The 27,239-nt window shown below is 42.2% G+C and overlaps 1 protein-coding gene across 2 annotated transcripts in view; it reads left to right on the forward strand.

Annotated features, from left to right (window-relative positions):
* The window catches only part of Drosha (drosha ribonuclease III), a 104,518-nt gene that overhangs the window by 18,661 nt on the left and 58,618 nt on the right, over window positions 1–27,239 (forward strand). For both annotated transcript variants that reach the window (XM_051150987.1, XM_051150989.1), the window contains 6 exons: window positions 3,093–3,173; window positions 6,710–6,796; window positions 9,250–9,336; window positions 15,735–15,806; window positions 17,327–17,408; window positions 18,347–18,421. In XM_051150987.1, coding sequence (XP_051006944.1) covers window positions 3,093–3,173; window positions 6,710–6,796; window positions 9,250–9,336; window positions 15,735–15,806; window positions 17,327–17,408; window positions 18,347–18,421 — 484 coding nt within the window. The remainder of the gene's footprint in view (window positions 1–3,092; window positions 3,174–6,709; window positions 6,797–9,249; window positions 9,337–15,734; window positions 15,807–17,326; window positions 17,409–18,346; window positions 18,422–27,239) is intronic.

A 27,239-nucleotide genomic window follows, 5' to 3' on the forward strand; every position in this document is an offset into this window, starting at 1 on the left:
TCTCTTCTTGGTTGAGCTGGAACATTAAAAAAAATGTCTTTTTTGATTATTTTGGTTTTGACATAATATCTGATAGAAAACAATATCTGTAAATAGATATTTGGTGTTGTTGGGACAGGATCTAACTGTAGTTTTGGCTGGCCTCTTCAGTGCTGGCTCACAGGCTTGTGCCACAGGGCTTGCCTCTAAAAATGGTATCTTCATTAACACATTTGTATCTCACAGGTACACAGTGCACATGAAAATGTGTCTTGTATGGATATGAATTTGTTACACATAATAAGACATGTCTCTACTTGCTTGTACAATAATCTACCAGTTACAGTTACAGTTTATGAATAAATTTATATCATTTGCAATAGTTAGAATTTTTTCTGATTCTTATTAGATAACAACTATTTCAAGCTTTTAAAAAAATTTATTATTGTTATTTTCTTTTATTTTGAGTGTATGATGTTTTGCCTGCATGTCTTTCTGTGTACCACGTGCATGCCCTGTGCTCACGGAGGCCAGAACAGGGCAGTGGGTTCTCTGCAACTGGAGTTACATAGAGTTGTGAGCCACCCAATGGGTATACTCGGCTTGCATGGGAGAGGAGCCATCTCTTCAGCCCCACTTTTCAGTTTTAAAAAAAAGGATTAATATAATTGAAGTGACTGAGAAAAATGTACTTTGTTATGCCTTGGAGTTGAATAGAAACATTTGCAAATTTTCAAGGTGTTTTAAACCATCATATTTTTATGGATAGTCCAGGATGACCTTGAACTTGCGACTCTTTCTGCCTCAGCTTTTTGAGTGCTGGTGTTCCAAACAGATGCTACTGCACTTAGTAGTTTCTTTTTTATCCACATGAAGGAGTTATGTTTTCTGCGGTAGAAGTGACACAGACATTGGCAGTGCATTGTTGCTTCTTTGTGTTTTTCAGCACTGTGCACTGGCCCTGCAGTCTTGTACAGTCCTTGCTGCGTGTGTTACTGCTCTGCTCATCCTTGCTAGGAGGGCTCCTTGTTGGTTTGCTGTTCTCTGTATTGTGCCTGGCTTCCTGTCCTCCTAGCCTGAACCTTGTCCATGTCGGGCGCAGGCGGGGGCATGGCAGGAGTGTGGGCTGCTTGTCCGCTCCCCTGGAGCCATGACTGGCACTAGGAGTCTGCTGTGATGTGTGATGGGAAGTTATTAGGCTGCTCTCTTGCCAGCTGTTGCTTCAGGTCATACCCCAACGTTGTTTTCAGGTGGTACTGTTACCTTTTTGCTCTACCTCCTGGAGCTTTAGATTTCCCAAAAGGCTACAAAGAGTTTAAGTTTTTCCCTTTACTATTTCTTGCCAAAGTCTCATCAAGATATTTTCATTTATATTTTAATTGAGTGCAATGAATTACAAATCCCTAGAACTTAAAAAAATATATATACCTATCAATATACCATCCCCCTCAGTGTCTAGGGAGATTGGTTCCAGGGCCTGCACAGATACGAAAATCCTCAGATGTAGAGTCTTATGAATATAGTGTAGTATTTATGTAGAAGTAACACACTCCTTTTTTATGCTTTAAATCTCTAGATTACTTAAAATACCTAATGCAATATAACACTGTGTCAGTAGTAGTTATTTAGGGAATGAAAAAAACAATTCATTTTTAGTACACTTATACTAGATAAAATCCTGGAACCGGCACGCCTGCACCTAAGTGTGGGTGCGTGTGTATGTGCATGGAGTTTAGTCAGAACACAAGCTCAGCTTTAGTCCCCAGGGACCGCCCACCATTTCTTGGCAGCACATTTTCTCATTGGCCTGGAACTTTGCCTCTTGGGCCAGCCCAGCTGGTCTGTGCTCCCAGGCCTCTGCTCATTTCTACCGCCCGTCTTCCCGTTCTAGAATTGCAGGCGTGTGCCACCATGCCTGGCTGTGTGTGGGTTCTTTTTTGTTGTTTTTTGAGACAGGGTTTCTCTTTCACCATGGGTGTCCTGGACTTGCTTTGTTGGCTAGCCTCAAACTCAGAGATCTGCCTGCCTCTGCCTCCCGAGTGTTGGGGTTAAAGGCGTGCGCCAGCACCCTGGCCTTGTGTGTGGGTTCTCAACTCAGGTCCTCACACCCGTGAGGCAAGTGCTTTAACGACTGAGCCGTCTCCTCGGCCTGGAAACTGGCTGTTACGTTTCTGGAGATTTTGGTTTCAGCTCATGTTTGGCCTTCACACATCTATGATCCTTTCTGTTTAGTGGGGCGGCACTGCAGCCACTCCAGTGGTGCATCCCTTACATGGAGTTTCTTCTTCTTCTCTCTCTCTCTCTTTTTTTAAAAAAGATTTGTTTATTTATTATGTATACAGTGCACATCAGATCACATTATAGATGGTTGTGAGCCACCATGTGGTTGCTGGGAATTGAACTCAGGACCTCTGGAAGAGCAGTCAGTGCTCTTAACCTCTGAGCCATCTCTCCAGCCCTTCTCTTAAAATCTAGGTGTATTACTTGTCCTTTCTCAAATACATGTTACTTGAGCTCACAGATTCTGTAATAGTTGTCCTCTTCTGCTTGGTGCGTTCTGCTCTGTCTGAGGATTTAACGTTGCCCACTTAACTGAGAAAAGGACAAGGAAACCGAGAAAAGGAAAGTAATTGTTTTTTTTTTTTTTTTTAAGTTCTTCTGGACATTCCCCCCAACACCCCTCTGCTTCATACATATTTGTTTTTTGAACATTTATTCTGTAGGTCATCTTCAGAGCAGACTAATTCAAAGTCTTCATATCGTTAGGATATGAAGTATACCTGTCTTTGTGTGTGAACGGCATTTTTTTTCTGAGAAAAGAAAAAGGAGAAAGTCCTTCAGAGAGTGGGAGACAATAGGAGCAAACAGTGTGCTGACACTGATACGTCCTGCTTGGCTGCACACATGACTTGGGATTCCAGCGTTGTCATACAGTTTCCTTTTATCAGCTGTTATCGACAGTTGGCAGCTTTATTGGCTTTGGAACATCCATTTAATCTCCTAATCTTGACAGCCTCAGTACTCATGACGTTAAAGCTCACAGTTTCTGAAGCATCGTGTGCCTTGTGTGGCTCTTCCTCCAATAACACTGAATTGCATTCTATTTCTGACAGATGAATGATGGACCACTTTGCAAATGCAGTGCAAAAGCAAGGCGCACAGGAATTCGACACAGCATTTATCCTGGAGAAGAGGTAACTGCCTTGGGTTATGATTTATGTAAGCATCAAGGAGTCAGAAGTAGACAGATGCCATTGTTATTCTTTTCCATTAGATGAAATAAGATCATCAAAATAATCTTTTCATGGTCCCTGTTATAGACCCTGTTACTGACAATTACAGAGGGAAAATATTTGGGCTTTGAGTAGATCCAGGATGTTGTCAAGGAAACTAAAAGGTGTTTGGAAGGCTCATGTATGTTATTAAGTGTTCTCAAGATGTATGCAGTGCAGCATTAATTTCCCATTTTCATCATAAATGGTTATGAGTTGCCCCAGGGAAACGCTGGGATCTAGTAAGCCCTCCAGATTAAGGGGGACTTTTCTATTCCAATTCTAAAATCTGTGACCCTTGCTCTTTTTTTTTTTTTCCCCCTTTGAGACAAGGTTTCTCTGTGTAGCCCTGGCTGTCTTGGAACTCTTTCTGTAAATCAGGCTGGCTTCAAACTCAGAGATCTGCCTGCCTCTGCCTCCCCAGTGCTGGGATTAAAGGTGTGCACCACCATGCCTGGTGATCCTTACTTAGTCTTGTAGATACCATTTGCTCTGGAGTCCTAAATACTTGGTGGGTTGGACCAGCTCCTCCAGTGGTGCTGCCCTCAGTTCTTGAAGTCTGACTATGGCAATCGTCTGGCCACCTGATGGCAGGGAGCATTGGTACTTCACTCACCTCCAGTGTTGGGGCTCTTTGCTAGATGGATAGTGTTTCAGCTCTGAAATGCCATCTTTCCCCTGTTTCCTTAGCTTGCATGTTTTTAATACACTCTGCTATATATTAGATTTTCTGGAAGCAGAGCTAAGGTGTCTTAGATGCAGTGTGATACAACTCAGGTCTGTGTTTCCAAGAGACTTATCCTCTTTAGTGCAAGTGCAACTTTTTAAAAAGCTGGGCAGGTGGTGCATGCCTTTAATTCCAGCACTTGAGAGGCAGAGGCAGACGGATCACTGTGAGTTCGAGGCCAGCCTGATCTATAAAGTGAGTCTAGGATAGCCAAGGCTACACAGAGAGACCCTGTCTCAAAAAACCAGACAACAACAACAACAAAACAACAACAACAACAAAAACCTCTGCACAGTCATTTCAAAGAGCAGGGCATGCCTGCTAACCACCTTAGGCTGAATATAGGCGTAAGAAAGCAGGATGGATATCCCAGATTCCAAGATCAGCTTCATGTAGGGACCCTTCTAGTCAGTCCGTTACTTGTCCCATGCCTGTAACTGACCCACTTTGGCCATGTGTTTTATGGTGGTGCTGCCAGGATAAACTGCCAGAGCGTTGGGCGGTGCCTAAGACTTTTGTGATGTCAATTGAACCGAAGGGGAAGTGACACACTCCTAGGGACACTGATGAGATGAACCAGCACAAGAGTCCTGGGCGTGATAGCTGGAGATGAGGGTGGGATCCCACTCATGTCTGTGGGAGAGCCTGGAGAGGGAACAGTGGGATCCCACTCATGTCTGTGGGAGAGCCTGGAGAGGGAACAGTGGGATCCCACTCATGTCTGTGGGAGAGCCTGGAGAGGGAACAGTGGGATCCCACTCATGTCTGTGGGAGAGCCTGGAGAGGGAACAGTGGGATCCCACTCATGTCTGTGGGAGAGCCTGGAGAGGGAACAGTGACTGGCTCTGACCGGGAAATTTGGAGTGTGCCACCGTTGGTTTGGTGCCTTTGTTTTGCTTTTGCCCTGTTTCAACTTTCTACATGTACTTTCTGTCTCTGTTATGGAAATAGCTACCATTCACAATGTGGTAAAATGACTCTTAAGATCACTCTTGGGCTCCCTTCGGCTGGTGAGTCGCTGGAGGCCAGTCTGCATGCTATTGTCTGGTGGGAAGTGTGCCCCTGTTTTGCAGAGTGACTGACAGATAGCATGTATCTAGTCCCTGCTGTGTAGGGGTATGGCTGGTTCTGAAAGGCCTTGGCATCATGATGCCACTGAACAAGAAGGCTAAGGAAATGCTTGTCTGCATTTGAAACTACATCTGTTGTTTGCCAGTGGGGCATCTAGATGAATATCTGCTGCTGGACCCAGCAACGCCCACACAATCACTGAACCTCACCCGTACGTCCTGTCATGGCCTTTCCTGGAGAGGGCCCCCTTCTGTGATGCCTGCCAGGGGCTGTTGGTGCAGTGTTCACATGCCACAGCTCTTATGGTGCAGTGCAGTTGTGCTGTATGTATGTTCTTCCAGGGTAGGTTGCAGACTACATCCTTTAGGTACAAACATAACTGGAGTGGGCTCAAGTCTCCCAGCTCGCCTCAGAGTTGCACTGCTCTGCTCCACAGATCAGGAGCCCTATGATCTGTAGAGTATGCCGAGTGAGACGTGGTTCTTCACCGCTTAGGATATGGTTAAGGAATCAGCTGCCACATACACGGTTGGCTCAGATGAAAACATGTTCACCCTAGACAACACTGAGTCCACAAAGAGGTATGCGCCTGGTGATGGTGCACTTAGGTTTGTACCCAAAAGATGTTGTCTGCAACTCGCAAGCCAAGAAATACCACAGCCGGTAGCTGACTACAAAAGTAGTAAGAATGCTGTTGTAAAGTGAGGTTTGCCCTGGCAGGGCGTGCATGCCCTGTTCCCGAACTCTGCTGCTGTAGCTGTCCGTGGCCTGGTGTCTGTGCCCCTTAGCACTGCTCTGCTCACATTAAACTCTTAAAGTGAGGAAGGAAGGAAGGACAAGGACCACTAAGACATTCAGGCATGTGCCAGTGGATGTTTGCACGTGTTACCTGCATGGGACAAGAGGACGTTGGGACAGCCCTCATCAGGTCATCATGGGATGAAATGTTTTACAGTTGTTTTTAAAGCTTACCCACCATGACTAAACAGTCTGCAGATCTGAAGGCATACCTTCTAGCCTCCTCTGGGCCTGATTGCCCTGGGAAGGGCAGAGAAGCCACAACAGCAGTAGTCCATCTTACTGTATACCACTGTTGGAGGCCTTTGTGGGCTCATCACCCTTATGGAGAGACCCAATGCAGAGGGAGTAGAGCAGTCTCTGCTGGAACTTGGGCCAAGTGGGGCTCCCAGGTAGCCAGCCTCAGGAGCCATCCTGACCCTCCTGGATGCTGAAGTCTCTTATCTACTTGCACTGACTTAGAACCAGATTATACCAATAACGGCTCCCACTGTGTATATGAACTGGGGATTGTAGCTGTGTCCCCCCAAGTGCCCAACTGGTGACAGTTACGCATTCACTGAGATCATGTATTTGTGGGGAACGTAAAGACTATGGACCCCTCTGGTCATACTGAACTGTAACTCACAGGTCAGTCTGGTCCCTACTTCACTAGTACATGTGGGCAAGGGTGAGAACCAGCGCCCAGCCACGTTGTTTTATTTATTTAGCTAATACACAGTAAAGTGGATAGTGTTTTTCCTATTAGTCTGTGAAGAAACACACATGGAAATAGTAGTCAGATGTGAAGCTGACAGTATAGTTTATTTTAAAGAAAAATATTTCTACTTGATTTATAAAATCTTTCATTTTGTTCCCCCAGGCAATCAAGCCCTGTCGTCCTATGACAAACAACGCTGGACGACTTTTCCACTATCGGATTACCGTCTCCCCTCCTACCAACTTTTTAGTAAGTTCTAATGATATCACATTCTAGCCGAGGATGGCCTGGAATTTAGCTATGTAGTCCAGGCTGGCTTCCAACTGATGGCATTTCTCCTGCCTCATCTCCACAGTGCTGGGGTTATTGGCACAAGACACCACGCTAGCATCTGATCCAGTTCTTACATTGTTTTTATTTTAAAATCATGATGTTGATAAAATTTGGCTTTATCATGCTAATGTTTTATTTCAACCTTCCTCCTTTACTATATTATCATGTCTTTTTTATTTGTATTGCTTCTATGCACTGACCAAATTTATAGTAGCCAGTGAGTTAGGAAGCTGCCATTGGAGCATTGGGATGGGAAGAGTAAAGAAGGGCATTTCCACATGTTTTCCAAGTCAGTGTGCAGCCCAGCGTCTTCTGACCAAATCAGAGCGTCCGGTGTGTGACGTGACAGTATGATAGTGTGGTTATCCTGCATCCTAAGTGGTCGACACAGTCAGTTAGTTTTCACAGAGTACGTTTGCGTGGATGTAGTCTCTTTGCTGCCCGCTTGGGACACTACTTCATATTTTGTAGATGAAGCTGAGTAGCTGCTCAGGTACTAAGCAGCGTGCTTTTAGACGCCAGGCGTCTGCTCTAGTGTACGTGCCTATGTGCTGGGCTGGGCTGCATCGTCTCTCATGTTACAAAATTTATTAGTTCTAGTTACATGCATTGAGAAGTCTTGATTTCAAAATTATTCATAATTACATAGTTTAATAACTTTATTTATCTATACTTCTTGTGTCATCAGCTTTACCCATTTGAAGTGTATAATTTGTGATGTTTATCCTAATTACATAGTTGTAAAACAACCACAGTCTAACTTCAGAACATTTATCCTAAAAGAAACATAATATCCTTTAGGTGGCATGTGTGTGTGGACTCCTCTAGCCTAGACTTTTCCTAGGGACCATATGGTAGCTGCTTGTTCTGTGTTTCTTTTCTTTTACTTAGAGGGTTTGTGTGTGTGTGTGTGTGTGTGTGTGTGTGTGTGTGTGTGTGTGTGTGTGTGTGTGTGTGTGTGTGTATACGTGTACATGTATGTATGTGTGTGTGTGTGTATACGTGTACATGTATGTATGTGTGTGTGTGTGTATATGTGTGTGTTATATGGCTACAGTATGTCTCACTTGTCCATTCATTCAGCTGTTGCCCTTGGGTTGTGTCCATTGTTTGCTCTTGTGAGTGATGCTGATAGTATTTGTGTGGAGCTGGGGAGATGACCCAGCAGTTTAGGGCACTTGCTGCTCTTCCAGAGGTCCCACATTAGGCCCCCAGCACCCACATGGCAGCTCACAACCATCTGTGTTTTCCACTCCAGGGGATCTGATTCCCTTTTCTAGCTTCTATAGGCACCAAGCATGCACATGGTGCACAGAGATACACATAAAATAAAATACAATGAAATTTCAAGTGGGAGAGATTGGATGAGAGGACAGGGGAGGGGAAGTAAGTTTTAATTATATTTTAATAAAATCTATTTCTATAAATATGTTTTGATATCTTTTGGGCATATACTCAGGACTAAACCTGCTGATTTATGTGGTAACTATATTTAATACTCCAAGAAACAGCCTGGTTTTCGGAGTGGTTGTACCATTCATTATTAATCCTTGTTTCATCAGAATCTTCTCATTATGTTTAATTTAGTTTTGTTGAGTCACTCAAATAAATAGTGGCAGTTACATTGACAGAAGAAGTAATGTGTATATAGATACTCTTTAGTTCTTCCCAGTTTTTACAAAGGTGATCTGTGAACTAGTACCTAGGTAAGAAGTATCTTTTAGGGTACCAATCTTCAGAATTTGCTCCACATTTGCACATTTGGCATTTAGTATCAAAAGAATGACTCATAAGGGGAGAGTCTCTCCTGCTGAGATGACATTTATATCACGTCATCACAGATTCTGCTTTCATGTAATTGCAGCTGTTGCCATGGCATGGGCCCCTCTACTGCAGGGTCTGAGGGTCTCCTCCCTGGGGATGGGGGACATGCAGTTGTGGGGCTGAGCCTCTGGCACTTGGGGCCCCTAGCTCCCTCTCTAGCTTCTGGTCCTGGCAATTGTGGTGTTGGTCTGTTCAGAAATACAGTTCAGTAAAGTAGAACTGGTAGTGTTGTGGGATTAAAGAAGCCGAAGATCTAGAAAACGCAGCAATAATATGGCCTTTAGTTTTCTTTACGGTGTACATATGAGGCATTATTGGTGAGTTAACTGTGTAGTGTGATATATAACATCTGAAGTCAGAGAATTCATCAAGTCAGAGATTTCCACTTAAGATTAATTTTTAGTGTATGTTTCCTGGTATTTGGGAAAATGTTGAGTCTACAAAGTTGCTGTTGTTTCTGCCGTGGGTTACTTTGTGTCTGGGCGGATTCCTGCACATGCGAATGGCATCGTCACTTTAAACCCTGTTTTGTGCTCTTGTTTCAGACGGACAGGCCAACAGTTGTGGAGTACGATGACCATGAGTACATCTTTGAAGGGTTCTCCATGTTTGCGCATGCCCCTCTGACCAGCGTAAGTGCCTGCTTGCCAGCCGCTCCCCCGCCTTGCGCCTCCGGCCTCCTCTGCCAAACCAAAATAGATCCCCTTTATGTGTTCAGAACACTTACTCTGCATCCTGCCCCCGTGACCTGGAGGGTGGCTGCAGCAGTGTGTCAGGTGGGCCTGTGAGTCTGCTAATGAGTCACAGGGTTGGGCTGCATTAAACGGTGTGAGTAAACGTGTGGGAGTAACAGTTTGAGAGTGTGAAACATTGAAAAGGGAGGATAAACTGTGGAGTGATGTAGTGAATTATTTTGGGGTTGTTGTCCTTCAAAGGAAAGTTGGAGTTTTAAGGAGAAGCTAACCCATGTCTCTGGGCAGAGGAAAGAGAATCAGCACCTGCTGAGGGCACTTAGCCCAGGTAACCTCGCGTGGTTTCTGCCTTTGAATCCTGGAGCTGTGCCTGTGTTCAGCCTGGGTCTGACGCAAGGACTTGTGATGGTAGTAATAGGCTTGCTGCTCCAAGGCATGCTCTGTGTCTGCGCATCCGAGCCAGCCTGCTTTGAAGCTGACAGCCCTGGGAAGAGTGTGGCCGTACTGTACCTGGCCTGAGTACCCCATGGAACCTTGGGAGTTTGGCTGTGCTGCTTGTCTACAGTCAGAAAGGTCACCTTACTATGCTTACTTGAACGTGAACTTGTCCACTGGAGGCTGAGACTCAAACCTTGACCCCCACCTTGCTTCCATCTGCCATCCCTTTACTAAGTAGATAAGACTCAAGGTAGTGATACCAACTTAAAACAGCGCTTCCGTATTTTCCATATTCTACATTGTATCATAATCCTACAGAGTTTCACCAAGTAGCGTGGACTCTATTGCACAGCCCAGGGTCTTTGCCTTAGTGTCCTGAGTGTTCCGAGTGCAGGCATGTTTGGAGAGGTTTTCTCAGAAGTATAATGATCATTGTACTATACACATATAAAATCATAGGTGTCCTTGATATTTTCAGACACATTTATTGTTGTAGCACTTTGATATTTGTCCCTCCCTACCCTTCCTGTCCCTCCTCTCCCACTGTTAGTTCCTTTCTCGCCCCCCAAGCAGTTTCCTGCCTTCATGCCACATATGCACATCTCTGTCTGTCTGTCTGTCTATCTATCTATCTATCTATCTATCTATCTATCTATCTATCTATCTATGAACCTAGATTCTTATTATCAGAAAGTATGTGTATTTTGTCTCTCCATTAGCATTACATGTTAATGCTTCCTCATGTAGACCTCTTCCCTGTATTTCTCCTTTTCCTTTCATGTCATGTAAGACACTATAAAGTTTCAGAATTTCAGTGGGTTCTTTGCTATGTGTGTATCTTAATCAAAGTCTTTGTTTACCACGTTTCAGTCTTAGAATCTTAATGGTGTTTAGAAGTTCTTGTAGTCTACTAAACTCCACTTTAAGATACCAATTTTGTTAGCATGAAAATACTTAAACTTACCCATCATTTTACCTCTGAATTTCATAGACGTCATGTAGCTTTGCCTTTAGGGCCACCTCAGTCAGAGAAGAAAACAGTGTGGCTTCATAGCTACCAGTTTTCGAATTGTAGTCACTTCACCTGTTAGCTCTAGGGTCTGACGCTATAGACTGTGTGCTTTGGTTTCATCAGCTGTAAGAGAGGGTACTAATTGCTTAGGTCACCGATTATTGTGGGGGATAAATGCAGTGGCACATGGCAAGTGTTCATCATGGTGTTTGGCACCTCTCCTTTTGGGAAAGATAACAAACAGAATGGTTTGAATCTTTTTAATTCTTTTTTGTTTTTCTTTAGACTCGTGGTTCTTTGAACTTTATTGATAATAGCTATGCCTAGGGTTTTAGCTAAAATCAGACCAATATTTTTTTTTAAAATAAAGAAAAGATTTAATTTTCCTTATGTGTGTGTGTACACACACGTTATATATACATATAATATAATATATTATACATATAATGAGATATATATATATATATGTATATATATATATATATGTATGTATGTATGTATGTATATGTCTGTGCATGGGAGTGCAGGTGGCCCTGGATCTGATTACCTGGAGATGGACGTACAGGAGGTTGTGAGCTGCCTGACATGGCTGCTGGGACTCAATCTCAGGTCCTCTCTGAGAGCAATAAGTACTACTAACCACTGAGCCATCCTTCCAGCCCCTGGCTTATGTTTAAAATAGAATCTTTATTTTGTTTTTGTTTTTTGTAAGACAGGACCTTGCTGTGTGGTCCAAATTGGTTTGAACTATACATTTGCTTTCCTAGAGCAGTTTTCATTTCACAGCAAGAGCAAGTACAAGATCTTTTTATTTTCTTTACAGATAATTTTTTAAAAGTTTCCCAGCACAAGGCTTGACACTGAGAGGCAATTGTACTAAATTCAGTTTTTATGTGTTATGTAAGAGATGAAACCAAAACCAACACAACAAAATCTTTGACCTCAGCATATATTTATATAGTGAATTTCTTTTAAAAACTTGAGGACTTTACTTCATAATCACTTTATTCACTATCATTTTCTTGAGTGATGTTGATAATAGAAGTAAAATTTAGAACTGAGTATTCTAAAGTTCATAGGAGCTAGAGCCATCAAAGACATCTTGAATTTCAAATAGACACCCATACAAAGAGGCTTTTAAACTGCATTACTCGTTGGATGCATTTCTTAGAGCAAGCCCATCAGCAGGAACGGCCTGCGGGTGATGGTCATGCACTCTCTGCAGAGCTAGCTGTGGCAGCTAACCTTAAGGTCTTGAACTGAAGTGGATTGAAAGCTTTGTTGGCTAAGTGTGTAGCACTCTGGAAGAGTTTCATCCTGTCCTGTAGTACACTTGTGGTTACTTATAATACCTGATATTGTTGGTGGCTTTGACAATGTCAAGTTTAAAAGAAGCGTGTTAGCTCACAGTGTCATGTAACCTTCTCATATGTACAAGGAAACCCATGATTGTTTGTTTCCATAATCAAGAACTTGGTTGCTTTTCAGTTTTTCTGACTAGTGATGATTCATTCATTTGCTGCCTAGAAAAAGTAGGGGTTGACTGTATGGACTGGGGGTGCTGAACTAATCAGTTTTGCTATTGTGGCGTAGGAATTGGTATCAGCATACAGTAGTGCTTACTTTAAGTACTCAAAGCTGTTTTAAGAAATACTAGGCATTCATGCTGTTTTGCAGGTTGGTGGAGGCTGCTTTGGTGACTTGAAGTACTAGTTTCTTGGGTGGGCAATGTATACAGAGAGGGCAAGTTCTCTTTGAGTCTTAGAAAGAGATGAGGATGTGAGTGAGCTGGTAAGGAGTGATGCCTTTCCAGCCTGTGCCTCTCAGAAGGGCTCTGGTGGTGTGGATGGAAACCCCGGGTGTGTACTGAGAGGACTTCAAAGAACAAAGTCCAGTGAGTTTTGTAGCAAGGAGGTGGAGGTAGTTCTGTTTGCTTCCTTCTGTTGTCCTTCACACAGGCTAAGAAGGAGGAGGAGAGGTTTGCGTGCCTTCTGTATGGTGGCAGGCCTCTCATGTTCTCCCTCCTGTGTGCACTCCAGCAGCTCTGCCCAGCTCTGTCCCATCAGGGTGTCTCTGTGTTGAAACCCCATGACCAAAAGCAACGTGAGTAGGCAAGGGTTTGTTTTACTTACAGCTTGTAGTCCAGCATCCAGGGAAATCAGGAAGATCAGGAACTCAAGGCAGGAACTGATCTAGAGGCTGGGGAGGAGCCCTGCCTCCTGGCTTGTAGAGCCTGTTTATAGCAGTTAGGACTGCCGGCCTAGGGGAAGCATCACCCACAGTGAACTGCACTTTACCTCATCAATCAATGAAGGAATTACACCATGGACTTGCCTATAGGCAAATCTTATGGAGGTATTTTCTCAACTGAGAGACTTTCTTCCCAAATTAGTCTAACTTGCAGTTGACATAACACCAGCCAGGGCAGGTACTCAACCTTTTTGAGACCAAACTTTTCAACTTCTCTTCCTGTTGGGTTTGAGTTACTTGGGACAGGTCTTTGGATTTCTGTGTTTGCATTAATGCCATTGCCAGCTCCCTATTGACAGAAGCCCAGGGATCTAGCAGTTGTTTTCAGTTTTTTCCTCTCATGAAAGAACGATCAGTGTATAGGTCAGTAACGTCCCCGAACTATCTTTAGCGCTTGCCTCTGTTTCCAGTCATCACTATTTGGTACCTGGACGGGTATATTAGACCGTAGTCTGGTCCTCTGCTCTTTGTGTTCTCTGTAAGCATCCCCACAGTGTACATTGTGTACACTCGAGTGTAAACTGCAGTAGTCTCCCGTGGGAATGGGCTTGAAAGAGGTTGAGATGTAGCGGTAGACCCTGGCCCAGGTGTGGTTTTGAAGGACAGCATTCCAGGGTTCTTTTCTCCCCAGCAGCACCTGGCTTCTCGCTGCGTGCATGTGCTGTGCTTTCTGAAGAGCTGAAAGCACTTCAGCAGGTCCCTTTTTCCTGTGTTCTAGCCCCTGCACTCCTCACCTGCATGCTTCTGCGTATCTTTTCTTTCCTTTTCCCTCCACTCTTTCTGAGCAGATTCTTGCTGTATTTCTTTGGTGCTGACCTAGCATCTACTATGTAGACTAGGCTGGCCTCAGTTTTGGAGTTATCCTGCCTTTACCTCCCAAGGGCTGGTATTATAGAGGTGTGTCTGGTTTTCCACTGGTCTGGCAGAGCAACCCAAACATTACCTGTACCTATTATGCTTCCTCATATGCTTGTTTTTAACCACACTCACAATGTATCATTTTCTTTGTACTAGTTTACATTCCCTTGAGACAGGGTCTCTGCTTTTCAGGCTGACTTGGGATTCACGGTCCTCCCGCCTCTGCCTCAGGAGCTTTAGGGCTATAGGAGTTCTGCCGTCATACTGGACCCTGCATCCTTGCTCTTGAAGATAGGGCCTATGGCTCATTCTAAAGTATGAATCTTACATAGAACGTTAGTAAAGAATGGATATTTTAAAACCAGGTTAAATCATGTACCAATTTGTAACTCTCAAGTATTTTAAATGTCTGTGGGGTTAAAGTAGATTGGAAAAATAATAGTGTATTAAGCATATTGCTTTTATTAGCTGAGGACTGAGGACACAGTATGCCCAGAATGTTGACAGTGAATCCCACACTACGGTTAATTATAATGAAAGTTAAATATAGCAACCACCGCATTGAAAAAAAAGATTAAGAGCTAAACTTTTTTTCCCCCAGTAGATGGCATTGTAAGACTATTTTTCTATATTCTTACTATTTCTTTTGCTGGGAGAATTAAAATTTGTTTCCTTCTGACAGCTGTGGTTTGTAAAAGTGATTACATTGTTTCACGGACAGATTGCTAAGCCAGAAAGAGCGTGTAACACATCCACAGGGCCTCTGGTTTCAATCATTGTACCCAGCTAGCCAGTTCAGTAACCTCCTTGCTTCCCTTCCTCTTTGCCTTACTCATTCAGAAATCTGTTTAAGGGAAGCTCTCTGTCTAGATACAGGCCAGTGTTGGCTGACACTCTGGGAGGCTGGGGCAGATGCGGGTTAGTCCATGCTGAGCCTTCCATTTCTCACACGCTTTGGGCAGCAGGCTAGTAACGAGGAGGGGAGGGCACTCTCTGGTAGGTCAGGGTTGGGTCTAGAATCAAAATTCCTACTTCACCAGCCACCTGGCCCTTTAGGCAAGATACTTGATGGTTCTCTGTCTTAATTTTTTCCTCTCTCCAAGTGCTTCATGGTCAAAACTATCTTTTAGGGGACCTGTGACAGTTATGTGAGTTGATACGTTGAAGCATTAGGCTAGTCTTGTTGTACTGACTACTGCCGAGCTGCGCTTGCCCTAGAACCAGACAGGCGGATGCATTGTGATCAATAAACTGAGTTTATATAACTGATAAATTGTTGTGCTGCCATTCTTTATCTGTGTGAAGAATTAAAGGGAAACTTAGTACATGACTGGTTTTATTATTTGTTTTCGTGTTTGTGTTGCTCTCCTCATCACATTAGTGAGGCACCAGTATTATTCCCATCTCTCACAGGTGGGTGGTCAGTGCTGGGTTCTTGCCATTAGAACACAGTAGTTTTGGGCTAGGCATAGTGACATGTTGCCTTTAATGCTAGCACTCAGGTGGCAGAGGCTTACAAATTTCTCTGAGTTTGAGGCTAGCCTAGTCTAGTCTACACAGGCGCTCCAGACCAGACAGGCTGAAGAGTAAGACCTCAAAAACAAAACAAAACAAAACAACAACTACAACAAAAGAAAGCAGAAGTTGTGATTGATCGTCATGCCCAAGGTTAAGCAAAGGTAAAACTTCATTTAGTCCATGGGCCCCTGAGTCAGACAGCAGACCCTGCACTGTTCCCCTGCAGAGACATTCAGGGAAGTCATAACTCCTCTCCTTGCAGATCCCACTGTGTAAAGTGATTCGCTTCAACATAGACTACACAATTCATTTCATTGAAGAGATGATGCCTGAGGTAAGAGGAATGAGTGCCTAGTAGCTTAATGTGTTCTACTCTGTTTCTATGTTTTTTCTTACGAAAGAAACAGCAGCAACAAAACCCCAGCCACAATGGAAGTTGGTCCGCTCCAGCTTTTTGCCACTGGAGGCCCCTAAAATACCATGTTCACTGTCAGAAGGGTCATGATACTGTCGCTCTGGTGCCACGGTTCAGACTGTAAACTCACTGACCTCTTTCTGAACCCGTAGCTGCGTATGCTGCCTCCGCTGATAGTCACTGTACATCTGTTCCCAGCTTTGCTTAGGGGACAGACCTTGGGTCCCAGCCAGCATCACAGGGAGGCCTGGAATAGTGAAACTGAAGCCGAGGCTGTTAAAATAATCCTACTCATTATCTCTGGTGACAAGATCAGTGCTTGGTTCATTTTTCTTCCCGTATATTTACATTTTTTCCCCCTAATTGTTTTTCATTTCGGATGCTAAACAGCAGATTTATCTAAATATATGCAAGAGATTTTAAATTCCAAAGTAAGATTAATGTGAACCTCAGAATGAGTCATTGCCTGAGCTTGAATTTAGTGGTGTCAACAAATCACACTAGGAAATAACAAGTAGACAGCAAACAAGCATGTGTACTTGATGCCTGGAGTTGGGGTCGATTTCTGGAGCCTTTGGCTCTTGGGATCTGTTTAACAGGGAAGCACTGTTGTGGGCGAGCGGGGAGTGATGGGGAGGCCTAATGTGCCTGATGTGCATGCTAAGTCAGTGCCTCTGGCGTCCTGGGTCCACCCTGTTCATTCTCCCTGCACTTAAATAGCGGGAAAGAGCAAGGGCTGGCCCTTCCTTCTATGCGTAGTTTTTATTTTTGAATTTTTAGTTTTAAATTTTGCTTTGCTTGTTTGGTTCTAAGGTCACAACCCTTTGCTTATTGTTGTAAAATTTTATGACTTTGATGAGATTTCATGCAAGATGATTTATGAACCTTGAGCAAAACAAGTAGGTGGAAGACTTACAACACAAGACTCACAGATAGGACATCTGTTTTAGCTCATTGGCAGGAGTAATTTTGGTAGAAATTTTATCTGCCTCTGCTAAGAGATTGAAGTTTATTGGTACAGAGGACTTCTGCTTTTTGGTAGCTGGTCAACTGTGTCCCTGGGATGTGTGGGTAGGGTGGGATGGGAGGGGCAGGCTAGTCAGCTTGCAGGTGTGTGTGTAATGTCACTTAACAAAATGTTTCTAGGAGAGTCTCATGCACTTTACATCTAGATTAGAAAAACGTGATAGAAGGAAGACTTTAAGTTTCAGATTTTATTTGAACACTAAAAAGGGCTGAGGTGACATTTTTGTAGAAATCCTAGCACCAATATGTCTGCTTCATTCCTATTTGAAACTGGTGAGCCCTTTCAGAAGAGTGGCCGAGCTGGGCAGGGAGTGCTTTCAGTATTCTTTAACAAACACGTTAGAGATGCTTGGCCACGACAAGTTAATATGTATTTGCAGATCTATAGTAATTGATTTCAACTTATTTTTCAGAATTTTTGTGTGAAAGGACTTGAACTGTTTTCACTGTTCCTATTCAGAGATATTTTGGAATTATATGACTGGAATCTCAAAGGTAAATCATAGGGCTTAAAAAAAGAGAAATGCTTCTAAGACGTATGTCACAGTGCATATATAAACTCACATGACATGGTGGGGGCATAGTTGAAGTTTTTATTTTGTAAATACCTAAGTAAAAATGGTTTCTATAGGAATACTTGTTATCATTCGACATGAATAAGTAGCAATGGATTTTGCTTTGTGTAGTTTGTCAGTGCCTGTTATTAGCTAAGAAGATGGACCAGTTATCACTGATATAACTACCTTGGTTTATGTGCACTAGGGAAAACAGCTCAGTTAATATTTTAAATATAGTGACCAGTACTGTAATAAAGTTGTTAATCTAACAGTTCATTAAGTTAGAGAACCGATGTCATGAAAACATATTGCACGCATAGAATAAAGACTTAACCCTGCAGGTGTCTGTTGCAGCTGATTTTAAAATTTGCTTTTTTTTTTTGAGAGTTGTATATTGAAGGAAGACTTTTTGAAGTTAGTTTTTAAATGAGATAAATGAACAGGTTTTAAATCCAAGTGCATTGATAAGTGGTTTCCTGAACTAGCAGCAGAGTTTAGTTCTTCTAATGTATTAACTAAAAATGGAAGGAGTTATCATATAAGCATTTTATATAATGCTGTACTTCAATTCTAACAAAGACGTTGATATTTTTAATTTAAAAGATGGTTTTATTTTTGGTATGTACCAACTCCTTGGCTCTCACGCTCCCCTTGAGTTGCTGTAGGCACCTCATTGCAGTCCTCACAGGATGCAGAGGCAGTTGCTGATGATTGATTGAGCGGCTGACTCAGAGTGAGGGGAGTGGCACTTTTTATGTCCCTGCTTCTGGTGGTGATTTTTTGTGGTTCCCATAAATCTTGGGAATGAAGTTGCACTGTTTGCTTTCTAAGGCTGTTTGATTTCTTTTTTCTTTGCTTTTTCCTTGTTTGCTTTAGGTCCTTTGTTTGAAGACAGCCCTCCCTGCTGTCCAAGATTTCATTTCATGCCACGTTTTGTAAGATTTCTTCCAGGTAAATCTTTTGACTTGTCAGTGACCTGGTGTGACTATGTGTCTGAAAATAAGCCTGCCCCTCTCCTTACGGTCTTTAGGGATGATGCTTCCATGTTGGATGCTGTTAATTACCTACTTCTCAGGTTGAACTTGGAAACAAAAGACTTTACATGTTGATTTATGCCTCTCATAGTTTATCATAATCCTCACTTTGGTGATTAAAACATTTTGAAAATGTACCTAGTAAAATGTCATGAAGTGTTATAGAAAAATGCATTGTTTAATACTGCTTATGGCCAATTGGAAAACAATTAGTGAGAATTAAATTTATAATATAATGATAGCTATGCTAAAATTACAATAGTAGTTATATTAAGGTGATAGTATTATAGGTGATTATTTTCTAGATTCATAGATATACTTTTAATTATTTTGCAGTGAGAAAGGATATATAATAATTTGTCCTATTAAGATATATAAGTAAATGAATAACTTAGTTTGTAAAGTAATGTTTAATTATTTTCTGACATTTTTCAAGAATATACTTACAAGATCTGGCTATATTTGTCTCATTGATGATTGAGTTTTTAATGAAATCTTTGGAAGCCTTATTTGCAGTCTTTTTCTTGGAGTCTTCTGTCATCCAGTGTCTTTCTCTGATCTTATCAATCACTTGCTCTGTTCAGTGCTGTGCAATCTTGCAAAGCTTTGCTACTAGCTGAGTGAGCATCTCTCACCATTCTTCCCTAAGCTGTATAGTGTTTTCCTTTTTTCTACTCTGATGCCTGCTGCAACTCAGCCACTGAGTCCTTGGGTGAACCTTGATCCGTGCCAACACTCTAAATGAATTTGTCCCTAGAATTGAGCTCCAGTATTTCACCTGGGTGACAGCTTCTGGCTTCCCTTATCTTGTGGTTTCAGGGGGTTCCACCCCTTCTGGTGTGCACAGCGACATTTCTTTGCTTTCTTCACTAAATTCTCTCACTTGGTTCCTTCTGCCACTTAGTCCCCTGCGCCATTACCACTGCCTGTGCCATCATTCCAGCCACCTGCCTTTTCAGGAGTTGGAGGAAGGAAATACAGCTGCTGTTTTCCATTTGTGTGTACATGTCACATGTCACTTTGGGAACTCCAGCCCCATAGTCATGTTTTTGCTTCTGACTCTTGTTCTGAGGTGGCTTGCCTGGTGTTCATGCTCCAGAACCTTCCTAGGAACTTGACAGATGCTGGCTTCTTCAAGTTCTCTCAGTCTGTTCAAGACAAGTTTTGCTTCAGTGCCAGATGCCCTCCCCCAAGTGCAGTCCATGGAAGCCTCTGGTGTCAAGGCCGCCTCCTGCAGAGCAGCGCTGTACTCTCCTGGGCCTCTGGACTCTGCCTGTTTTCTGCCTCTTTGCTTCCTCCTTCGTTGCTTTTATTTGCCGCCTGAATCCCTGGAGAGTTTGAGGACAGGACGCCTCACCAAGGCCACCACACTGGCTTACGTTTATGTTAGGAGAGCATCATTTGTGCTTTTGTTATTGTTAGTGTTGATTTCATTTGGGAAATGCTCTTAGAAGCTTTTTTCCTTGTTGCTCTGGTTTCATTTCAGGCGAATGCATCTTTGCTTTTATAATGGAGCTTCAACAACAAGTGACTTAGAAAATAGTATTGGAGAGGCATTGCGGAAAAGCTGGCCTCTCTGTACCTTGCTGCCTCTCGGCATTTTACAACCTAACAAATCTAGAAGAAAGTAGGCAGTTTTAAAACTGTCATATAGAAAAATCTTATTTTATTGGATTTCAGTGTACAAATACTTCTCATAACTATAGGATAACATTTAGGCCGTCATAAACTAAAAGGTCTATTGCTTTATTTTTAAATAGGATTTGCTTTTGTATTAGACTTGCCCCTGAAAATATACATATTTTTAAAACTCTGAAGGCTACAGAACAATGCCCATTGTAAAATTCTTCTTGTTGGCACTTGGTTGATTTTTTTTTTCACAGTATGACTTCATTAAAGATCATTTTAAGAAATGAATTAAGAGGCACACTTGATATATATTTCTATATGTTTCTATGCATGAGCTTGTTTTTTTAAAAATAAAGTTACTGTATTAGTCCTACATCTATTTTGAGCAGATGGGTATTTTTAAAGGTTCCATTTTATAGTTTTGTAGTGCCGCCAGATTTCTTGTCAGAGGAACCACAGCAGTTTACGTGGCCATGAAAAGGACACTGTTACTCTTTAACATTACGCCCAGGCAGGTCCTTCCCTCCTCATCTCTCCTTTCTGCATCCTTTTCTTCCTTTGTAAGAAACGTTAAGCCAGCCACTCCTTTGAGGTCAAGAGTAAGCACTGCCCGTTCCCTGTCCCCTCTTGTCCCTCACTTCTTCTCTGCTGGCAGTCTCAAACCTGACATCTTGATGTCTGTCTCTCCCAATGCTGGCATTACAGGTGTATGCCTGTATTCTAATGAATTCTAATTCTATTTATGTTTAATTCATCTGCTCTTTGCATTATCAATGATAATGTGATTCTTTTTTTTTTTTTTTTTTTTGGTTTTTTAAGACAGGGTTTCTCTGTGTAGCCTTGGCCATCCTGGACTCACTTTGTAGACCAGGCTGGCCTCGAACTCACAGCGATCCGCCTGCCTCTGCCTCCCGAGTGCTGGGATTAAAGGCGTGCGCCACCACGCCCGGCTGATAATGTGATTCTTGCACCTATCAGGGACTCCTTAAAATATTTAATTACCCATCTTATTTAGTGAGTCATAATAGTGCCTTATTTATTTTTAAATAATTATGTACTTTTATTTCATATGCATGTGTGAGTGCCTGCTTGTATGTATGTGCTCCATGTGTGTGCCCATGGAGGACAGGAGAGAACATTAAACTTCTTGGAAATGGAGTTACAGATAGTTGGGAGCCATCATGTGGGTGCTGGGAAATGAGCCCAGGCCCTCTGCAAAACTAGTACGTGCTCTTACACTCAGCCATCTTTCCAGCCTGACAGTGCCTAGTTATTCATGAAGGTGCTTTTCAAATGTTTTTGTTCTTGCCCCAAACCTACTTTTATTTATTACAAAAAAAAATAAAAATAAAAATAAAAAATTAAAGACATTCTGACTTTGTAGCCCAGGCTGCCTTATAACTTATAACTGCATAGCCCAAGTGGGCCTCAAACTATGTTTTCTTATGCCTCAGCCTCCTAAGATTATGGGCATGTCTCACTAAGCCCAGTACTTTTCTTTCCTTTTTCTCCCATCTGTGTTTTGATTGGGTCCAGCCCTGCCTAAGTTCTAAGAGCACATCAGATCGGGTGTGTTCAAGGTGATATGTCTTTGGACTGTATCTCTATCATTCTTTTAAAGAAAAGGTTTAATCAAACTACAACAAAAAATTGACAAGTACACATATCCTATAGGACTCAGTGCACTTTTAGGAAGTAAATGTGACCGGGTTTTCAGGACCCAGCTCAAGACTGCCAGTGTCTGAGAAGCTTCTCTGAACCTACCCATTCACTGCCCAGAACCTTCCGGCCTGCAGTACTGTGCAGTGGGTTTACTTGTTTTTGGACTAGAAACTAGAATTCTGTATTATCTTTTGTTAAATATGTTTAGCAGAAGTCTATTGTTGCAGATACTGTATTTGGCTGTGCCATTTTATAACGCATAGTTAAAATAAACGTAACTGATCGATGCACTTTTTAATACTGTCAGATTTCATAGATATGTGAAGTATATGTATATTAAAATTCCATATATATATTCATTAAAGGCCTGAGTCTTTTGCACATGTCTTCTGAGCTATATATAGGAATGGAAATGGAAATTATAGGTGTTTCATAGTAAGCTTTATAGTTCTCTCAGTCTTCAGAAATGATGGTGCCACCAGTCATGGATAAAAGGTCATTCTTTTCAACCCTGGGCACCTCACTCGTGTCACACTTTGCATTCCTTCCCATACCACTTCTTTCCTTGGTGTTTGTTGCTGGGCCAGGCCCCAAGCTGTTTCAGTGCCTTTCTTTTCTTTCTCCTTCCAGTTTAGCTCTTCTGATAGTGTACCACATGATTTTTTTTCTTTAGTCACTAATGAAAGGGTGCATCACTTTATCTGCTTACTCACTCTTTCCTGAAGTGCTTGTTCAAATGTTGCCCATTGTTTGAGTAATGTCTGTCTTTTCCTATGTTTATTTGCAAAATACCATCTATGGAGTTTTTCTTTTAATTTAAAATTTTTATTTTTTAACTTGTGTACGTGTGTGCTTGCATGTGTGCCAAACTTAGGTTGTCAAACATCTCACTAGCCCCCTTTTCCCTCTTTTGAAACAGAGTTGTCACACTGCCTCAGTTTCCCAAGTGCTGGGATCATAGGCACAGGCCACCTTGCCTGTCTGTGTGAATTGTTCTCTGCAGATGCTTTTTCATAAGCTGCGCGTGGTGCTTCATGAGGAGCAGAAGCTCCTAACCTTGCACATTGTGCGTGTTCTCATGGCTATAGCTTCCTGTATTTTGATCACATTTTTACCTATTCTAATGTCATAATTTTCTTTCATGTGTTTTTCATTTTAAATTAATATTCTGTCTTGACTTTTTTATATGATTGGTATAAAATATAGGCTCAAACTCTTTATTTTCAGCATAGATATCAATTACTTCATACTATTTTATCTTTTTTTTTTTTTTTTTTTCTTTGAGACAGGGTTCTCTGTGTAGCCTTTGCTGTCCTGGACTCACTTTATAGACCAGGCTGGCCTTGAACTTACAGAAGTCCACCTGCCTCTGCCTCCCAAGTGCTAGGATTAAAAGTGTGCGCCACTACCGCCCAGTGGCCTACTATTTATTAAAGACATTTCTTGATGGCATTGGAGTGTTTTTGTCATATGCCTGTAATCATCTGCCCTTGGTTCGTGCACACAAACTAGAATATACATTGCAAACCTAGCATACTCTTCCACTTGTGTTTTAACCCGTGTGAGGTGCATTTTGTTTCACTCTTCAAATGAGGGTATACTGAGCACACTATGTAACCTGGCTTTTTTACTCCAAAATATTTCACACACTTTTCCGTGTAAAATGTGACATTTTTAACACTGACAAAGAAGTGTGTATTACAGATGGATATTACTCTTTTTTGACAGCTCCTCAAGTGATGAAGTTTGTGGGCTTCCTGTTTGATCTGTTCTATAGCGTACTCAATAGTAGTCTGATTGTGCGTTTGTCCATCTGCATTCGTGTGTTCCTAAAGATAGAATTCCAGAAATAAGATTGCTTTGTTAGTAGAGCACACATACTTTAAATAAGAAAGAGTGGCCAGATTACCTCTTGGAAAAGTACAAGCCAATTTGTATCTCTGGCCAAGAATTTTTGTGAAAGTATTCTTTTAAAAAAATTATATGCTGACTGAATATGACTATCTGCCCTTTATAGTGTTGTCCATCTGATTCACAGAAAACAGTGCCTTTGTAGTATGTACATGCTGCTTGAATTTCTGAGACACTGGATAGTTTTATTTGATATTTCAAGTATTTTGTGGTCTGTTCATTCTACTTAGATTTTTGTAAAATATTTTTTTCACTTACTACTTTTTTTTTTTTTAAACAAATTTGAGACAGGGTATCACTGTGTTGCTCTGACCGGCATGGAACTCGTTATGTAGACCAGGCTGTCCTTGAACTTACAACCCCTCTCCCACCTCCCACCTCACCCCTGCTTTTGCATCCTTAGTGCTGGCATTAAAGAGGTGCACCACCATACCTGGTTTGCTGTCTGTTAATATCAATGTATTATAATACTAAATTGAATGCTAAAGTTTTATCAGTCGTCATAATTATTCTAATTTGAAGGCATCTATTTCAGTTGCTCACACATCTGTACAAATCCCTGCCTGTGATTGTAAACTAGGAACTGTTCAGTGTGTGCCAGTTTGCCAGAAACCAAGTTGTTTTTTAGATTTTAGGAATCTTCTTTCATTTGTTCCTCTAGTATCCTGCCCTCTGGCTGCAGAATAAGTGGGAGGGACTGGACCAGTTTAAGATATTTTTCTGACCCTAACTAATTGGGGCAGGAAGTACCTGTAGAGAAAAGCCCACATCCTTATTGGAGGGAAGTGGAAAATCCTGAGTTAGTTTTGCAGATTGACTGTCTATCAATGATCTTTGGAAATGGCCTCATCTGGGCAGTAGTCAGGTATGGCTGGCAGGAAGCCACGAGGATGCGAAGATAGTTCAACATTTGTAGGAAGCAAGAATATTCAGGAGTGGGCTGGGGTATGTGTGTATTGTGGGGGAGGAGGGACTTCAATTGATACAGCATCTTTAGTTTTTTATTTTATTTAAAAATTTTAAAAATTGGGTGGGTGTTTTGCCTGCATGTGTGTGCACCAGTGTGCATGCCTGATGGCCAGATGAGTACGTTGGGTCCTATTGACCTGGAGTTATTTATGCACATGTGGGTGCTGGGAGCTAAACCCAGGTCCTCTACAATAGCAGCAGGTGCTTTCCACTGCTAAGCCATCCATCCAGCTCCTAATATAACATTATATTTTGAAATTAAAAAATAGTTGTTGTGAATACCAAATTTACAAAATAAAATCATCCCAAGTCATCATGGTGGGACTATGTTAGTGTAAAGGAAGGGGAAAGTATTTTTATATTTCTTTGAATTGACTGTTTGTCCTGTAATTGGCAAATATGTGTTCGAGCTGCCATATGCTTAACACAGATTCCCTAACCACTTGTCCCCCCTCTCCCAAATAACCATATAAATAATGAAGCAATATAATCTGAGGGAGCTGGGTCTCTAAGAAACAGTTTATAAAGTCTGTCAGTTCATTAGTGACTGTCCAGATTCATTCCCTGAAACACTAACTCCACTTCCTCCCGAATAATGAGCCGTTGTCACGGTTCCAGCGTCAGAGCTGGCAGAATTCCTGCTAACCTTAGCTTACCCGCTCTAATTTCTCATTTGTATCGTGTCCTATTTATCCTAGCCAACAAGATAAAAATTACTTTGTTGCCGTCAGTGACATAATTCCATAAATCCTCAACATAAACATGTAGCAAAACAGACAAACCCAAAGAGCCAATTCATTAACATTGGTAAATTCATGGCAGTATGAGAGCAAGTGGCCATATGATTAATCTGCTTCAGGAAGTCATTCCACAAATATTTATTATGGTGTCTCATTGCTGGGCGGGCTGTGAGGAATGCTGCGTGTAGTCCGTGGGCTGCTACAGGACTCCTGTTTTGTCTGCCTCTTCTAATACATCCATGAAGATTACATCCTGGTACCAAATAGGGCGTAGAGCCTCAGCCCCCTTCCTGGACAAACCTTTCACCTCAACTTGCCTGTCCTGGGTTTCTACTTCTTCCACAGATGTAAATAACTATCTTTTTGTAGCTGCCATGTGAATTGTTCGGTAGCCGTTTAGCATGAGTGTATTTTCTCTTTCAGCAGTAGCAGCTTTGCACCTGATGTACATTTTGTTTGCTGGTGTAATGGTGTCCAGTTTCGATGATGCTGTAAAACGCTCTTCCTTCTCATCAGCAAGTTTGCTCCCAGCCCAAACTGGAGACTGGGTAGTTGGCTTCTTGATAAGTATTTATTGGCCTTGTTTTTTTGTTTGTTTGTTTTTGGTTTTGTTTTTTTAATCTTGCAGCTATTCCTCTTCTAAACTGGCCAGTACTACTTATTTAGCCTAGAATTTGAGATTTTTTAAAAAGAGACAGTTGATTTGTAGACTTAAGTAATTCCCTTTGTAGCTCTTTTTAGCTTTTTCATTTAGATACCTCTCACCCATCTCACTGTATGTGAAGTGCTGTGGAGTTAGCCAGGCACAACTGCATGCAGAGAGGTTCTGTTGCTGTTTACAGCTGTGTCTGTTTCTCTTTGCCCCTCTTCCCACGCCTCCCTACCACCGCTCATCAAAATATGAAAACTTTCCAGATCCTAAGGCAGACAGTGCTCTGCTCTGTACAGTGTCTTGGCCTTGTTGTGTACTGTTGTAGCCCACAGTTCTCCTAGATACACTTAGCTCACTTTAGATTATAAACATCATACAAACATTAGTGTGTTCTCTCCTTCCTTCTGCTGAGTCTAATCAGTCTGGCAGTTACTGCTTAGGTGTTGCGGGTCTTCATCTCTGTTGTTCTGTCTGTAGGCACATGCCGTGTACAGTCATCATTTGCTTTATAGTATCTGTTATCTGTCTGTTAGCCTCAGACCCATTGGAAGATGAGAGATTAGCATGCCGTCATTGTTTTCTCGTGCAACGGAAAACAAAGGGAAGACAGAATCAATCTCTCTCTCTGTCCGTCTCTGTCTGTGTCTGTCTGTCTCTCTCTCTCTCTCTCTCTGTCTCTGTCTCTCTTTCCCTCCCCCATCCCTGTCTCTGAGACAGGGCCTTGCTCTGTAGCTCAGGGTAGAACTTAGCAGAGTTGTTCAGGCTGACCTCAAACTTGCAATAATCCTCCTGCCTCTGCATCTGAAGAACTAGAGTACAAGCATGTAGCGCCAGCCTCTGCTTTCTTCCCACATCTTATAAGTTCAAAGACAGCATCCCCAGGGAGAGATGCAGAGGATGGGATAAGCTGCAGGGAAGGCAGGTTTTCTCTCCTGTAGGAGCATGGTATTGTGATCATGCCCACCCCAAAACGATCTCCAAGTGCATTGTACTCAGTTTACTGCCTGGCTATATCCCGTCACAACAGACTGGTGTCTTAGTACCTTCCCGTTGGAGATTAAGATGTTGTTTTGGTGTTGACTTGACAGTCTAGACTCACCGGGGAAGAAGTCTTACGAGGCATCGTCTAGATTAGGCTGGCCTGTGCACATGCCTGTGGAGGGTTGTCTCAC

This window comes from Acomys russatus, chromosome 9 (assembly GCF_903995435.1).
Source record: "Acomys russatus chromosome 9, mAcoRus1.1, whole genome shotgun sequence".
NCBI classification, from domain to species: domain Eukaryota; kingdom Metazoa; phylum Chordata; class Mammalia; order Rodentia; family Muridae; genus Acomys; species Acomys russatus.